We start from the raw sequence: 17181 nt of genomic DNA on the forward strand, positions 1-17181 counted from the left end.
ATATTTTTTGTGTTTTGAAGTCATTAAGAAGTACTGACCATTTTTCATGTATGTTCCTATAAAATCTAAAAGTTGTCTATAAAATTTTATAATTTCTGTGTTATTCCTACATATACATTTATTTAAAAAAAATTAAACAAATTATAAAAATCAATTTTTCGGGACGGGAAGATATTTTTGGTTTTTTTTTTGGGTCATTCGGAACAAAAAGATCTCTTGTAATTTTTCTGTAAAGTTGATCGTTTTCGAGCTATAAACAAATTAAAACTGAAAAAAAAACCAAAAGATGGCGATTTTCAATGCTCATAAACATAAGTAAAAAATATTATTATTGAAATTACGAAATGCCTAAATTTAAGTTAAAACCTTCTTCAGCTCTCAACAAGAATTTTTGGCATGTTTTATTCTAAAACTGTGGTTTTAATTTTTAAGGGATGGGTACGTATTTTCGGCTGCAATGCTATTCAAATGGGGATTAATTTTTTTCGAATCCTGAGAAAACTAATAAGTATTTTTGAAAAATTTAAGCGCAGAATGAAAGACTACGTTATTAGCGAGGGCCGAAAGTCCCTGAGAACTTCTATAATATTTATTTTAATGAGTTACAGGGGTGAAAAGTTAAGAGAAAATTTAGTGTGATTTTTAATTTCAAATATCTCATTCAAAATAAACTTTTTATTTATTCTAAGGGACTTTTGGCCCTCAGTACTAATTTAGTCTTTCATTCTGCGTTTAAATTTTTCAAAAATATTTATTGGTTTTTTCAGGATTCGAAAAAAATAAACACAATGTCCGTGGTAATATTTTCCAAATCTATCTTTGTCTTACAATGCACTCAGTCGAATAGAATATTGTCAGCATATTTTCAGTCAGACAGTGACAATCAGTGACAATTTTAAATATTTGACATGGCATCGGGAATATTTTGAGTTTGTTGATTAAATAATATCTATTGATATATAGTGTATTTGATAAATAATTGATTTAAGACGTGAAATAAAAAGTTATTTAGTGTGTATTATTTGTGGAAGATCCAAGTAGAGAATACATCGGGATAATATATTCTGTGATCCAAGTAGATAATAATATATTCTGTGATCCAAGTATTTTGTGTTAAAGATATTCAAAATTGTAAGCGTTCCATAGTAACAATATATTATTAAAAAATCACTTTACCACTTTTCCTCTTTTCTCGATTATTAGTTTTTGTTGTACATATAAATTATTACAATCACTGAATACATAGTTAGTGAAAAAATTATCAGTAGTAATTGCACAAGAGCTCTGAAATTCTATATTAATTTCAGAGGTCGAGTGCAATTTGTTGCGATTATTTCATGAATAAACCTGTTCAAAACCAAAATTTTATTGTAATTTATTTATGTAAGTACCATTAAACACACAGTTTTTATAAATATTTGACGATTGAAAGTCATCACTTTTATAATTTTTAAAACATTAATTGTCATTAATGTCACTGAATGTATTTTTTCGTAGCAACGAAGGGCATCTGACGTAATATACTTAACGACAGGAGATTATCAAAAATTATCGATTTAATTCAGATTTCTGTAGCTTTCTATTGGTCAGAATCTCCTATGAATGAAATAATCACATTTATTAACTGAATTAATAATTTGCAATTATACAAATAACAGTTATGCAAGAACATTCAAAAGCCATCTCTATAGGTTAATGATGAGATTTTCAAGTAGAATGACATTCTAGTAATGTTTCCATATCCATATCAGTGTGAATTTTACTATACGTAATTTGCCGTGTAAAGACAGAAAAAGTAGGGATAGCCGTAAAATATTTGCGAATTATGTACCGATAGCCTTAAAGAAGCGCTTATGAGAGGACTGGCGATTGAGCTGTAGTATTAACAATTGAAAATTATTGTTTTAAAATTAAGAGTAAACAGTACCATGTCATCAATATTTTTGTTTTTCGAAAGTTCTGCGAACTTTTAACAGTGAGGCAACAGTGCGTCGGTAATTCGACACTGCCAGTGACATTTTTTATATTAGGTTTGTTCTAGCATCAGTTTCAAACGTTTTGAAACCATCAGCGAATAGTCGACCAGCGCGAGTAGAGGGGATAGCACTGGTGACTGCATTATGTTTTCTCACTGACCAACTGTTTGCTGACGGTTTCTGACTAGTTTGACTGTTTGCTAGAACAAACCTACTATCAAAAACAATAATTTTGCTCATAGGGGCATTGAATGTTGCCGAGTCAGTCACGTTCGATTTCTTGTTATAGAAAATCGATTTTTAGTAGATCCAATGTGACACAAAATCTAGGCATGGGATAAAAATGTTTATTTGAAGAAAGTGTATTTCTTTGTTCTTCTTAATGGCGGTAGAAGCTCCTTTTTGCAATATTTTATTTAGTTATAGAGTAATTTCCAAATACTAACATGTTTCTGAAATTGGGCTCTGTACCGCCATTCTTTATTATATTACGAATATGTGTGCCAAATATCTCGACAAAATATTCAAAATTACAGCCGCAATCTTGGACCGCGTTTGTTGCTACCTGTTGATCGCTACTGTTGCCTCTTAAAAATAAGCCCAAAATACTTATCCGGAATGGATAGAATAAGGTTAATTTGAATTTAGACATTTAGTAATTTGAAAAATAATGTTTTATACTTGTATTTTTGTGCCTTGAAAATTGTCATTTTTCGTTTTTTTTTTCAGTTTTAATTTGTTTATAACTCGAAAACGACCAACTTCAGAGAATAATTAATAAAGACCTTTTTTGCTCAAAATGATACAAAAAATCCTAAAATAATATCTGCCCGGGACAAAAAAAAACGATTTTTATAATTGTTTAAAAAAATTGTTTAAATAAATGCAGTAATAGCTCCGAAATTATGGCATTTAGGTATACGAAACATTACATAAAAAATAATCAGTATTTTTAAGGACCTCATAACGCAAAAAATATACAGGGTGTTTCATTTTAAATAACAAAGTTCGTTAGATTTCCACAAACGCGGAATACCTGAGAACAATGTAAATTGCCGTTGCAATTGCAAGCCGTTTCCGAGATAATTCAGGCGTTCCATAAATAAAACTCACTCTGTATATGATTTTATATTGGATTAAATTATACCGTGTGTTTACTTTTAAATTAGATATAGGAGTACACTCAATACATGGCAACACTGCCTCCCCGCTTCCCACACCCGAGTCGCGCCAATTTATTCAGTCATTCGTTGATTCTACAGTGGCAATGCACCTCATTCTCATAAGCAATGTTGCCGATTTTAGCGCTTCTTTCAGTCGCCTATCTCTAGTATTCCATTAGAGAGATATACAAAGACCTAAGAGAAATAATAAAGAAGTTATAGAACAGAAAGGAAATATCACTGAATACAAAAATGAAAGTTTTCAAAGCAGCTTGTAGACCTGTTCTGACTTTTGGCAGCGAATCATGGGTACTAACGGAACGGTAAAAGAGCAAGATACAGGCTATAGAGATGGAGTTTTTAAGAAGAGTTAAAGGTGCTGCCAAAATGGATAGAATAAGGGACACAGACATAATAGTCTAGTCGCAACATAGGGGATCCCGTGGGCACTTTTAGTTCGCCGCGATTTGATGGTGGTATTATAGGTTTTTTGGGTCGCTGAATCCAATGCAAGTAGTCTGGAAGCCCAAATGTGGTGCGTTTAATCGATATTAACAAATTATGGTAAAATTAGATGTTTTTCAGGAATTATTAGAAGCCCTGTAAATAAATTGATAATGTTGAGGTCTTCTCTGGTGTATTTTTGGTCGCTGAATCGAATGCGAGTAGTCCCGATTACTAAAAATGTGTTCTTATTTTGTTAATAACAAAATAATTGTTTATTCGCCGAAAAGCTCGAAATGCGTTCTCTGCAGCAAGTTTGTTGTCTTTTTCATAGTATTTTTATACAGTAAATCGATTGTCACTAGTCGTGATAACGTAAACCACGTTCCGACTTTGTTATTAATAAATTATTGCAAAAATAACGGTTTATAGTACGTTTACTCTCGGTTTTTGGTCTAAATTTTAAAAAACCACTTAGAATGACATGCAATTTGGCATGCACGTAGCTAACATGTCAAACAAAACAAGTGATATTGTGCCGATGTGTGCTTTTACCCTGGGGGTGAAAAAACTGTATAGAACAAAAGTTGCTTAGAATGCATCAGTTTATCCACTTCCGGACTTATTTTAAAGGTTTCTTTTTTAACCCCCGAAAAGGGGTGAAACACCCCCAGGGTAAAAGCAGACATCGGTACAATATCACTTGTTTTGTTTGACATGTTAGCTACGAGTATGCCAAATTTCATGTCAATCCAAGTGGTTTTTTTTTATTTAGAGCAAAAACCGTGAGTGAACGTACTATAAACCGTTATTTTTGCAATAATTTATTAATAACAAAGTCGGAACGTGGTTTAAGTTATCACGACTAGCGGCAATCGATTTAGCTTATAAAAATACTATGAAAAAGACTACAAACTTGCTGTAGATAGCACATTTCGAGCTTTTCGGCGAATAAACAATTATTTTGTTATTAACAAAATAAGACACATATTTCGAGTAATCGCGACTAGTCGCATTCGATTCAGCGACCAAAAATACACCAGAGAAGACCTTAACACTATCAATTTATTTACAGGGCTTCTAATAATTCCTGAAAAACACCTAATTTTACCATAATTTGTTGATAACAATTAAACGCACCATATTTGGGCTTCTAGGCCACTTCCATTGGATTCAGCGACCCAAAAAACCTATAATACCACCATCAAATCCCGGCGAACTAAAAGTGCCCACGGGTCCTCCTATGTTGAGACTAGACTATAAGGAACGAACTGAAAATGCAATCTGCATTAGAGTTTATATAAGCTGGCTGGAACATTTATACCAGATGAAAGATATAATACCAGTGAGAAAAGTATAAGAAACAAAAATATTAAAAAACAAAAAAAGAGGAAGAGCAGGAAAACATGGGATGAAGTAATCGGAAAGATACTGGAGAGAAGGAGAGCGACATGAACAGACTCAAGAATGTTGTTAGATAGATAGATATATAACTTACAATATGCACTTACCTGATGAGGTTCTGGAATTTTACAAACTACACTAGAAATGTCTTTTAAGAGACAGTCAATACTTGCTCTCAGCAAATCGCAACTATCATTTGTCTTTAATTTATCCACTTCCATTAAACCTAATCTTAAACAGTCTTTTAAATTATGTTTATTAAAGCCACTACTTGACATAAAACTGACGATTTCGTTGTACTCTAATTTAGATAACAACTCGGCCATTTCTCTGCCGATGTTTGAGTCCTTATATTTATTTTGAATTTGTGTTAAGTACCACTTTCTGTCGATTTTTAATTTTTTTATATATTCTGGATTTACTACGCGTCTCTGTTCAAATTCTATTGGACTTAGATCGTAGAACTGTACAGACAATTTGTTCAGAAGGCTAACTAGGGTTTCATTCCTAAAAAAGAAATATTCAAGTAGTTTTTATTAAAAAAAACAAAAAACACTAAAAATGTTTAAAACATAAAATTCGAAAACTTACTTTTTAACTAAATTACAATTTACTAAATCTCTTTGCATTTTCACTAATTCTTCCTTTGACAATTGATTACTGACTTCCTCCATTGACAGAGTTAACAATTCTTCAATTTTTCTGTTAGCTATGTTAGAAGCTCTTCTTGAGACAGCGGCTTGGTGAAATTTAAGCATGTGAGGAATTAGAAGATTTAAAACAGTGCCAATTTGTGATTGATGACAATTTTCTATACATTTTAGTGTTCTCACTTTAAAAACGGACTGAAATGAAATTTAAAAAAATGTTTTATACACTAAGCGGCAAAATTAACGGAACACCTTAAAAATAGGACATGTTAGATGTTTCGAATTTCCTAAACCTGTTGTTCGATTTGAGTGATTTTTTTAGTATGTTATAGCATTATTATTTAAGAAAATCGATGTAATAATATTATTACGAGAAAGGTAAATGTCATTTTTTACCGGGTGTAACAATCATACTGTGTTTTTTCTTTAAAGTTAGGAACACCCTGTGGAATATTCTAGCCTATATAAAATATTAAAATTAACACTCAATTATAGCCTTAGGCTTTATTAACATTTCGTTTTTTGATTCATTTGCTTATGTTGGACAATAAAAAAGTTAGGTACGTTAACAACTAGCCATGTGTTTCACCAATAAATTATAATTTTCTGCTTAGTTTATAGCTGCTAATTATAATATTCTGCTAAGAAATTAACAATTTAATAGAAGTCAAATTGTTAACAGTCAGAAAGTGGTTTTTTGTGAAAATAGTAGATTTATTATTTTAAGTTTCAATTAAGTCCGTATTGTTGTTTGGTGGAAACGAAACGCAATACAAGGAATTTGACCCGCGATAAGTTTGTTCAAGCAGTGATCTTACATAGCTAAGGACTTAGCTACCATGATATCGGCTCCCTATATTGGTAACAATTTTTTGCTAATACACGATAATGCAAGACCTCACGTTCACGAACGATATGCTAAGAAGCGTGTCTATTTTCTGACTCCCGTCAAATTGAATAGTATAACAAAATTCTTGATCGTGACTTAAGCGCGGCCTGAGCGCCTAATATGAATAGTGCAAAAATTTTTGATCGTGAGCGGAGCGTGACCTGAGCGTCTAATGTGAATCGGCCTTAACGACAGCGTTTGCCACCTCCTAGAACCTTACAACAGGTAGAAACAGTAGCTCTCGAGACTTGGAATGATATTGATCAAGGCCAAATAGCATACCTCATTTGGAATATAAAAGTACATACAGTGGTACCTCGATATACGAGCGCCCTAATATACGAGTGTTTTGAGTTTGAGATACGAGCCGCCGAGCGAGCGATGTTTTGCTTTGAGATGAGAGCAAAATTTGAGATACGAGGAAGCGCTTTTTATTAAAATTCATGCCTCTTTTTGACTACCCACTTCTAACTTGTATTATAAAATAAAAGGTAGTTTTACTGGTAATAGATCTTTACGGCCCCGCCATAAAGATCATTTTACGGGTCTGTACGTGACTATTACTTGGACCGACAAATTAAATAGACATTGTAAATGATTAAATCCGACCAAAATTCGTATTCCGCGTTCCCATCCCAACCATACTGCACTCTCGATCTTTGTGTAATTTACACTGTGTAAATTTTTAGTACTATTCGCGGTGTGCAAGTACTTGGAAGGGAATTGAGAAACGATCGTGCGCGAATAGCGGAGAAATATTGCAACTTTCTTAAATAATTCATATTGTCAATTGAAATTGTCAAATTGACATACATTTCATATCTACTGTCATTGAAGAATAAAAATTATATGTTGCTCCACAATATTGATATGATATGCAATTATTATATAAAGGTAAATTTAATTAATTGTATTTTGCTTGCAGTGCTGCATTTTAATAACATAACCTGAATCTTATTTTTTCTTCTTATTATTTTTTTGGACTATGGCCTTGACAATTATCCAGTAACCAGGACTAATATAATTGGCTAATATAATTAAAAGTGCGAATAAAGTTGCAGAGCGTAGAAATAGGTGTCGCTTTACCGAACTTGCACGATCCCAATAGAACCAGACCTCAGTCTGTCGACTTTGCTTGTGTTCGAAGTATTTTTGATAAAGTTGTTTCACATTATTTAGTTTTATAACCATGGGTTCGAAGCAGTGGCGGCCCGTGAGGTAGTGCCATAGAGCCATGGCACTACCTTGCTAACTATGCAGAAACATATTTTTTATCTTCAAAACTTTTAATTCCTGTTAATTTTTTTGTGTGTATTTCTTTTGATCTTAATAAATTATATAAAATATGGCAACTATGGGCGTAATACAATCCCTGCCGACAGCAGAGAGTATTCGACAGGAGAATCTCCTTCGTGCCGAAGTCAGTACTGGCACGACTAAAGAGAGAAAGATTTTACGAGCATTCTATGTAAGTGACAGAGAAAGGGCTATATTGAACTATCAGTATACCTTAAAATTAGAATCTCTGTGCCAGGCACGAGGGTATGATGCCAGGTCTATTTATTTTGAGTTTCTTTACGTGCTGGTTTGTCGCTTTTATTATGTATACTTTCTGTTAAAAACTTTTTGTATTTATAATTAAACTTTTAGTGCATTATGATCGTGGGTATGTTGATAATATTTTGATTATTTCTTTAAAGTTTAATTTATTAATTGACAATGGAGATTAGTATCTTAAAAAATTTTTTTGGTGGTTCTTCGCTAGGAAAAACTACAAATGTTATAAAGTGTTGTGGAGCTTTCGAGTTAGCTTTAAGAGGTCACGACGAAAAAGGAAATTCAGAAAATAGAGGCATATTTAAGAAGCTGGTCAATTTTATCGCCGAATTAGACAACGACTTAAAGATTCATATTATTCAAAGTACCAGACCCTTCAAAGGTCTACCTTCTGCGGACATTTAGTTACTTCTAATTTATTTATGTCGGAAAAGTTTTCTGCTTATAAGCATCAATTTTAGCGCCGAATTAGACAACGACTTAAAGATTCATATTATTCAAAGTACCAGACCCTTCAAAGGTCTACCTTCTGCGGATATTTAGTTACTTCTAATTTATTTATGTCGGAGAAGTTTTCTGCTTATAAGCATCAGTTCTCCGAATCATTTCTTAATGAAACATGAAGACAATTTTAATTTTTAAGCAAAACTCGGTTTAAAACTGAATTAGAAGTAGGTACTGTATTAGCGAGACGAATTAAGTACTACTCTGGGGCTGTTTCGCTATCGGTTTTATTGTAGAGGGAAGGTTTAAAAAGCAAATTTGAAGAAACTATTAAACTTTTAAGTATTTTAGTTACCATTCCTATATCAACATCTGAAGCAGAATGCTGTTTTTCGATGTTAAAACAAGTGCTCTAGGTATGCTATCTGCAGAAAAGCATTTTGTAAATTGTATTGGTAATTTTAATTATAAAGTCATTGAAAACTTTGCAACCAAAAAATAGAAGAATGAACTTCATATATCGTAAACTTTAAAAGTGACATTACAAAAATTAGTGCATGTGTGTGAATAATGAAATAGTATTATTTTTATAAATTGGCAAATAGAGACTAAATCGTAATAACAATTTTCAACCCCTATCAGCAGTCAATGCTGGTGGTAAGTTAAGAGGTTTTTATTATTAATTAATTTACGGAACTGTTTTGATCAATGTTGGACAATTGCTTGGCACCTCAGATCAATAAACTTAAGATACATAAGATAAAAGTATCCGCGCATATTTTTTTTTAGTTTTTTTTGTCCGTATACCTTTTTTTGACAATATCGTGAATCCGTCACTAAAAATTTTGGCGGCTGCCCGAGTTGTGGCACTACCTTCTTAAAGTGGTACGAGCCGCCACTGGTTCGAAGAAGAAGATGATGTCGATTGAATTAAAACGTGAAATCATTGAAAAACATTTTTTGGGACTGGAACGAATTAATGACATTTCAGTTCATTTCAATGGGGAAATTGCTTTTTTTTTTTTTTATTTGTGACTTTAGCACTTAGCTATTTAGCCAGATACAACTTGATAATAATTAATACTAATACAAAAAAACTATTAAACCTAATACAAATTATTAAAAAGAAAAACATATTATTCTAATTTACTTAATACTAAATAAAAAAGTGTCTATCTATACCTACTATTGCAAACAGATCAAAATAGTCAAAAGAAAAAAAAAACCTCTTAAAAATTACTAAAAGACATTACTATAAATAGGGAAATTGCTTTGACATACAAGCAATTTGACATACGAGCAAGGTTACGGAACGAATTACCCTCGTATGTCGAGGTACCACTGTATCTCTTTTATTATCGTACATAAGCGAATGAACATTAAGAAATCCTAAGGCTACAATTAATTGAGTTTTAATTTAAATATTTTATATACGCTAGAATATTCCACAGGGTGTTCCGAACTTTAAGGAAAAAACACAGTACGATTGTTACTCCCGGTATAAAATGACATTTACCTGTCTAGCAACAATATTATTACATCGCTTTTCTTTAAGGCCATCGGTACATAATTCGCAAATATTTTACGGCTATCCCTACTTTTTCTGTCTTTACACGGCAAATTACGTGTAGTAAAATTCACACTGGTATGGATACGTAAACATTACTAGAATGTCATTCTACTTAAAAATGTCATCATTCACTTAAATAGATGGGGCTTTTGAATGTTCTTGAATAACTGTTATTTGTATAATTGCAAATTATTAATTAAGTTAACCCGCGAGTAGTCGCGCGGTGAGATAGAATCTCAAGTTTTATCCTTTTTCGCGATAACTTGATGAAAAATTTTGCAATTTTGAAAAAATTTCGTAAGTGCCTCGAGGAAGGGTGTAGTAATGCGTAGGAATTTTTTTTCTTCTTCTTCTTCTTCTTCTTGTGGAATTTATGGCTTTGGGGAGAGCAGATTAGCTTTATTAGCATTAGCATTAGGATTAGCATCCTTTTTCGTAATACAGTAAAACCTGTCAGTAAAGGCCAATAAAAATGAAAGAACTATTGGCCGATATAGAAAGGTGGCCGCTATTGCCAGTTTTTGTAGTCTACATATAATTGGTTTGAGAAATTTTTAAATTGGCCGCTAGGACAGGTGGTCGATGTTGGCAGGTGGCCGTTACCACAGGTTTTACTGTACAGTAAAATTTGTCAGTAACGGCCACTAAAAATGAAAGAACTATTGGCCGACATAGAAAGGTGGACGGTATTGCCAGTTTTTGTAGTCTACATATAATTGGTTTGGGAAATTTTTAAACTGGCCGTTAGGACAGGTGGCCGATGTTGGCAGGTGGCCGTTAAACACAGATTATTTTAATAAAATTGTTAGAAATATATATATTTTCAATATAAAAAGTAGATAAAAATAGTACAAAATAAAAATTTGTTTGAAATTCGTATTTTGAGATAGAATCTCACACGCGACTATCGACGTTACAGAAGTGAGCGCGACTACTCCCGGGTTAATAAATATGATAATTTTTTCACTAACTATGTATTCAGTGATTGTAATAATTTATATGTAAAACAAAAATTAATACTCAATCGAGAAAAGAGGAAAGTGTTAAAGTGATTTTTTAATAATATATTGTTACTATGGAACGCTTACAATTTTGAACATCTTTAACAACAAAATACTTGGATCACAGAATATAGGTATTATCCTGATGTATTCTCTGCTTGGATCTTCCACAAATAATACACAATAAATAACTTTTTATTAAGTTCACGTCTTAAATCAATTATTTATCAAATACACTACATATATATGAATATTATTTAATCAACAACTCAAAATATACCCGATGTCATGTCAAATATTTAAAATTGTCACTGATTGTCACTGTCTGACTGACAATATACTGACAATATTCTATTCGACTGAGTGCGTTGTGAGACAAAGATAGATTTGGAAAATATTACCACGGACATTGTGTTATATACACACATAATAAATATTTTTGAAAAATTTTAACGCAGAATGAAAGACTAAATTAGTACCGAGGGCCGAAAGTCCCTTAGAATAAATAAAAAGTTTATTTTGAATGAGATATTTGAAATTAAAAATCACACTAAATTTTCTCTTGATTTTTACCCCTGTAACTTATTAAAATAAACATTATAGAAGTTCTCAGGGACTTTCTGCCCTCGCTAATAACGTAATCTTTTATTCTGCGTTTAAATTTTTCAAAAATACTTATTAGTTTTCTCAGGATTCGAAAAAAATGAATCCACATTTGAATAGCATTGCAAGCCGAAAATACGTACCCATCCCCTTAATAATAAGGCTGTAGTAACGTAGGTACTAAAAAATTACTCAAATCGGAAATAAGTTTAGGAAATTGGAGACAACTATAACATGCCCCATTTTTATGGTGTTCCGTTAATTTTGCCGTTTAGTGTAGTAGGTTCGGAAATCGGCTATAAAATTTAAACCGAATATAACAAAATTCAGTTTGGCAACATTGCGTGAATACCATGCCTTCTCGGATATCAACAGAACCGTAATTTAGTCCAGGCAAATTAATATATTTTTTACCAACAAAAATGAAATGTTTTAACCAAACAATGTTTCAAATACGATGTGCAAAATAATTTTGAATTCGGTTCCGCTAACGAACTTGCTTGCTAGTTATCCTTAAAAACAGAAAAAAAAATTAATTTCTCTTGCTTAATATTTATCATCTGATTATTTTAATTGTACTAATATGCAAGTGTTTACTGTAAGGTCTATAATTACCAATTTAAAATGATTAATAGGATGTTAAAATACCGGCATGTATTTCTTTAAAACCCTTATCTTTTTACCTTATCTTTAATGAGGCTACTCGAATTTCTTAAACATTTATACCAAAAATTGATACCGTTACTTTTTTACGTATTCTGACCGATTTCCGTTTCTACTGTACAACAATATTGTAATACTGTAATAAATGCCATAGCAGATGAGATTTCTTGTGAACTCATAAAGATTCATGTCGAAAGATTAATATATATTGAATTATTTATACCATACTTACAGATCGAGACTGTTTGACAGCTTCATATATATTATAAATAAATCGTTGACTGAGCTGTGCAGATCTATGTACAAACGTTAAAAATTCTGATACTGGAGGTTCATGATGTAAGTCGATTAAAAGTGAAGAATTTCTATCCAGAAACCAAGTAATATTATTAATGTCGGGAATATTTTCACTCTTCAACATAATTAGATCATATTAAGCTGTGTCCAAATAATTATTAGTATTAACTTACCAAAAAGTCGCAAAAAGATATGGTACTTCCATATTTCATAACCTCTAAATTTAAAATTGGATTTTTGACTCTAAAAATGATTCAATAATAATTAATAGAGCAAAAAATACAACATTACTATTTACCTATAGCAATATACAGTCCGTACAATATAGATACCGGTGCACGTCATCCGAGTCATAACACGTGACGTCACATGATACCAACACGAAATATTTGTCATAGGTGTGTTCCTTTTTTAGAATCGTTTAACTGAATACACTGAAATATACGCGTAGAAATAATATTGAAATATTTCTATTAATGTAAATACACTGCGCGTCATAGAAAACGGGCACCCTAAAAAATGGGTCATTTTTGATGTCGCGTATCTCCTAAACCTGTTGTCCGATTTAAGTGATTTTTTGAATATGTTATAGCCTTATTCTTTGTCAATATCCCTGTAATAATATTTTTGCTAAACAGATAAATTTTCATTGTATACCGGGTGTACGAATCAAACTGTGTTTTTTTCTCAAAGTTCGCAACACCCTGTGGAATATTCTAGCATTTATAAAATACTGTAATTAAAACCCAACTATAGCCTCAGGTTTTCTTAACATTCTGTTTTTTGATTTATTCTCTTATGTTGGATAATACAAAAGTTATGTACTTTAACAACTAGTCATGTTCTTCATCAGTATAGGTTGTTTGTAAATAAGTGCGAGAAACTTTAAGGGGCAATTCTGCATGAAAAAATAATGACCGTTTGCTTTATAAACTTATGTCCGCAAATGCTTCGTTTACGAGATACGGGATGTTGAATTTTTTTTACAAACTGACGCAAATGAAATTTGGTAGGTTTTAAGAGATAGTTATTGCGAATTATTTGACTTGCAATTAAGAATTTTATATTCACTATTGGCGTGCATACTGGTAATATGACCGATCATTTTGCCCTTATGCACGCCAATGGTGAATATAAAATTCTTAATTGTATGTCAAAAAATGTGCAATAACTAGGTCTTAAAACCCACCAAATTTCATTTGCATATGTCACCCGGTTTTAGAGCAATAAATAAATTGTCAGTTTGTAAGAAAAAATTCAACATCCCGTATCTCGGAAACGAAGCATTTGCGGATATACGATTATAAAGCAAACTGTCATTATTATTTTTTAATGCAGAATTACCCCTTAAAGTTTGTCGCACTTGTTTAGAAACACCCTGTTCTGAAAAAGAACATGGGTAGTTGTTAAAGTACCTAACTTTTGTATTATCCAACATAAACGAATGAATCAAAAAACAGAATGTTGGGAAAACCTGAGGCTATAGGTGGGTTTTAATTTCAGTATTTTATAAATGCTAGGATATTCCACAGGGTGTTGCGAACTTTGAGAAAAAAACACAGTTTGATTTGTACACCCGGTATACAATGAAAATTTACCTGTTTAGCAAAAATATTACTACGGGGATATTGACAAAGAATAATGCTATAACATATTCAAAAATCACTTAAATCGGACAGCAGGTTTAGGAGATACGCTACCTCAAAAATTACCCATTTTTTAGGGTGACCGTTTTCTATGACGCGCAGTGTATAAAGAAGCATTCCCTAACTTATTTCGTTTAATTTGTATAAGTGGAATATAAAGCGTTTTTATAAAGCACACTTGTTCGAGTTACACTCTAACTGCGATCGAATAAAGGTGAAATTTTGGCATAAATTGGTAACGTTTATTTGACAGTTGCAGTATTGATACTTCAGATTTGTTTTTATTCTTTACTCTGTATAAGTATGTATTTGTTTTATTATATTTATTGCTTTTCTTATTTATTTTAACGTTAGATTATAACTTAATTCTTGTTTTCTATTTCTAATGTTTTTATTTATTTACATTGAATATTAATTTGATTTGTTGTATAATTCACTTCCGCTATAATTATGTGATATATTCGATTTAAAATGAATTCAAGAATTTTTTGTAATTGGGCAACAACGTCAACTTAGATCTCTGACGTAGATAATGACGTGCAACGGTATCTATATTGTACGGACTGTAAATATACCTTAAATTATTTTCTAGCTCGTTGCTTTGGAAAGCACGTTGCCAGAATATTCTGTCGTTATAGTTTAATAATATAAGGAAGTTGCACCACTGGGAACCTAAAATCGGATAAAAAACTGCCAGAGTTAAAAAATTATCGTTAATACTTTTCATTTCTACGAAGTTTTCTTCATCAAATGGAATGTTCGAGTTTAGAACTGTTGCAGCAATTTTCGTTACTTTGGGATGACCACCTAAAAATGAAGTTACAATATTAATATACTAAAAATGCCTATTATGTAGGTATATACTTTTATACAGTGATGAGCGCGCTAATAACCGGAAAAATAACGCAAAGGATGGAAAACATAATACATTGTGAAATAACAAGAGACGAAACTAGTAGAGGTGGAAATTATCGATATAAACGTATAAAATAATCTTTAGACGTCTGTGACCGCAGTATTTTATAAAATTCTCCTGTCACCGTGACAGTTGTCATACTCCTCCGATACATGTAAAGGTGGGAAACTATGTAATGTAATATTAATTTATCATCATCCAGCCTCCAAAGTCGACTGCTGAACATAGGCCTCCTCCCCTCGTTTCCAACCCCATCTATCCTGCGCCGCTCTCATCTAGTTTATATTTAGCTTTCTTAAGTCGTCAGTCCATCTTGTAAGCGGTCGACCGACGCTTCTCTTGTCTTCTCTTGGCCTCCATTCTAATAACCTCTTCGTCCATCGCCCATCTGTCATTCTGGCTATGTGCCCTGCCCATCTCCACTTCAGCCTGGCTATCCTTTCGATGACGTCAGTCACCTTTGTTCTTCTCCTGATTTCTTCGTTTTTGATTTTGTCTCGCAGAGTTATTCCTAACATTGACCGCCCCATTCTTCTCTACGTGACTCTTAGTTTGGTAGCCGAGGCATTAGTTAAGGTAAGTGTTTCTGATCCGTACGTCAAGACTGGGAGGACGCACTGATCAAATACCTTTCTCTTTAGGCACGTGGGCAACTCGCTTTTAAAAGTTTCTCTCAGTTTTCCAAATGCTGCCCACCCAAGACCGATTCTTCTCTTCAGTTCATGAGTCTGGTTATCCCTGCCAATCGTAATTTCATATTCCAGGTATTAATATCTATCTACGAGTTCTATTTCTTTCCCACCAATACTGATGTTCTGGTTGGGTACCAAGTTTGTCATTATTTTTGTTTTCGAGATGTTTATAATTTAAATCTACATTTTCTGTAGCCACAACGAGTTCCTGTACCATCTCTCTTGCCATACCTAGATCCTCAGCTACTATGACTATATCATCGGCGAAACGTAAGTTGTTTAGGTATTCTCCATCTATTTTTATTCCCATTGTCATCCAATCCAAACTCTTGAAAGCATGTTCTAAGACCGTATTAAAAAGTTTAGGTGATATTGGGTCTCCTTGTCTAACCCCCGTTCTATTTTTATGAGATTAGTGTTAGTATGTAATTTGACAGTATTTGTTGCCTGTAAGTATATTTTGTATAATAATTTTGTATACCTATAATCTAGCCTGCATTCTTTAAGCGCCTGTAATATTTTGCTAAGCTCAACTGTGTCAAATGCTTTGTGAAAATCGATAAAAACCAGAACTAGAGGTTTATTGTATTCCACTACTTTCTCTATTCGGGTTTTTATACTTTGTAGATGGTCATTTGTTCCGTAACTTTTTCGGAATCCTGCCTGTTCTCTTGGTTGATAAGTCTCTAACGTTTCTTCCATTCTCTTAACTATTATTCGCGTAAATAACTTATATAAATGGCTGAGGAGGCTAATCGGTATGTAATTCTCTAAACTGGCTTTGTCTCCTGCTTTGTATAATAGAATCATAGTAGCGTTGTTCCAGTCTGTTGGAATATTGGCGTTGTGAAGGCAGATACTGAAAAGTAGTTTAATTTTTCCAAGTAGTATATTTCATCCAATTTTTAGTGCTTCTGATACTATTCCATCTTCGCCTGGGGTTCGATTATTTTTCATTTTCTTCAGAGCCTCTTTGATTTCTGATTTTGTTATATCGGGCATTAAATCTGATCCTTGATTTAATACCCCAGTTTTTACTGTAATTGGAGGTTGCGTATTGTCATCTTTTTTCTTGATTTTATAACTCTGTGTAGAACTCTTCGACTATTGTTAATATTTCATCTCTATTTGTAGTTTCTTCTCCAGTTCTGTTTCTTAGTTTGTTGATTTTTATTTTTCCTTTTTGTACGCTTCTCTTCAAAACTTTCATGTTCTTATTTTGCTCTATTGCTTGTTTTGTTTTTTCTACAATGCAGATTGTAGTTT

At 32.5% G+C, this 17181-nt stretch overlaps 1 protein-coding gene across 1 annotated transcript in view; it reads right to left on the reverse strand.

Annotated features, from left to right (window-relative positions):
* Positions 1 to 17181, reverse strand: part of LOC114327427 (huntingtin) — a 98211-nt gene that overhangs the window by 24290 nt on the left and 56740 nt on the right. The window contains exons 19-23 of the mRNA XM_028276045.2: positions 14883 to 15114; positions 12835 to 12904; positions 12597 to 12776; positions 5579 to 5832; positions 5095 to 5494 (exon numbers count right to left, since the gene is read on the reverse strand). Of these exons, the coding sequence (XP_028131846.2) occupies positions 5095 to 5494; positions 5579 to 5832; positions 12597 to 12776; positions 12835 to 12904; positions 14883 to 15114 (1136 nt within the window). The remainder of the gene's footprint in view (positions 1 to 5094; positions 5495 to 5578; positions 5833 to 12596; positions 12777 to 12834; positions 12905 to 14882; positions 15115 to 17181) is intronic.

The sequence above is a fragment of the Diabrotica virgifera genome, chromosome 2, assembly GCF_917563875.1.
Source record: "Diabrotica virgifera virgifera chromosome 2, PGI_DIABVI_V3a".
In the NCBI taxonomy this organism is placed as follows: domain Eukaryota; kingdom Metazoa; phylum Arthropoda; class Insecta; order Coleoptera; family Chrysomelidae; genus Diabrotica; species Diabrotica virgifera.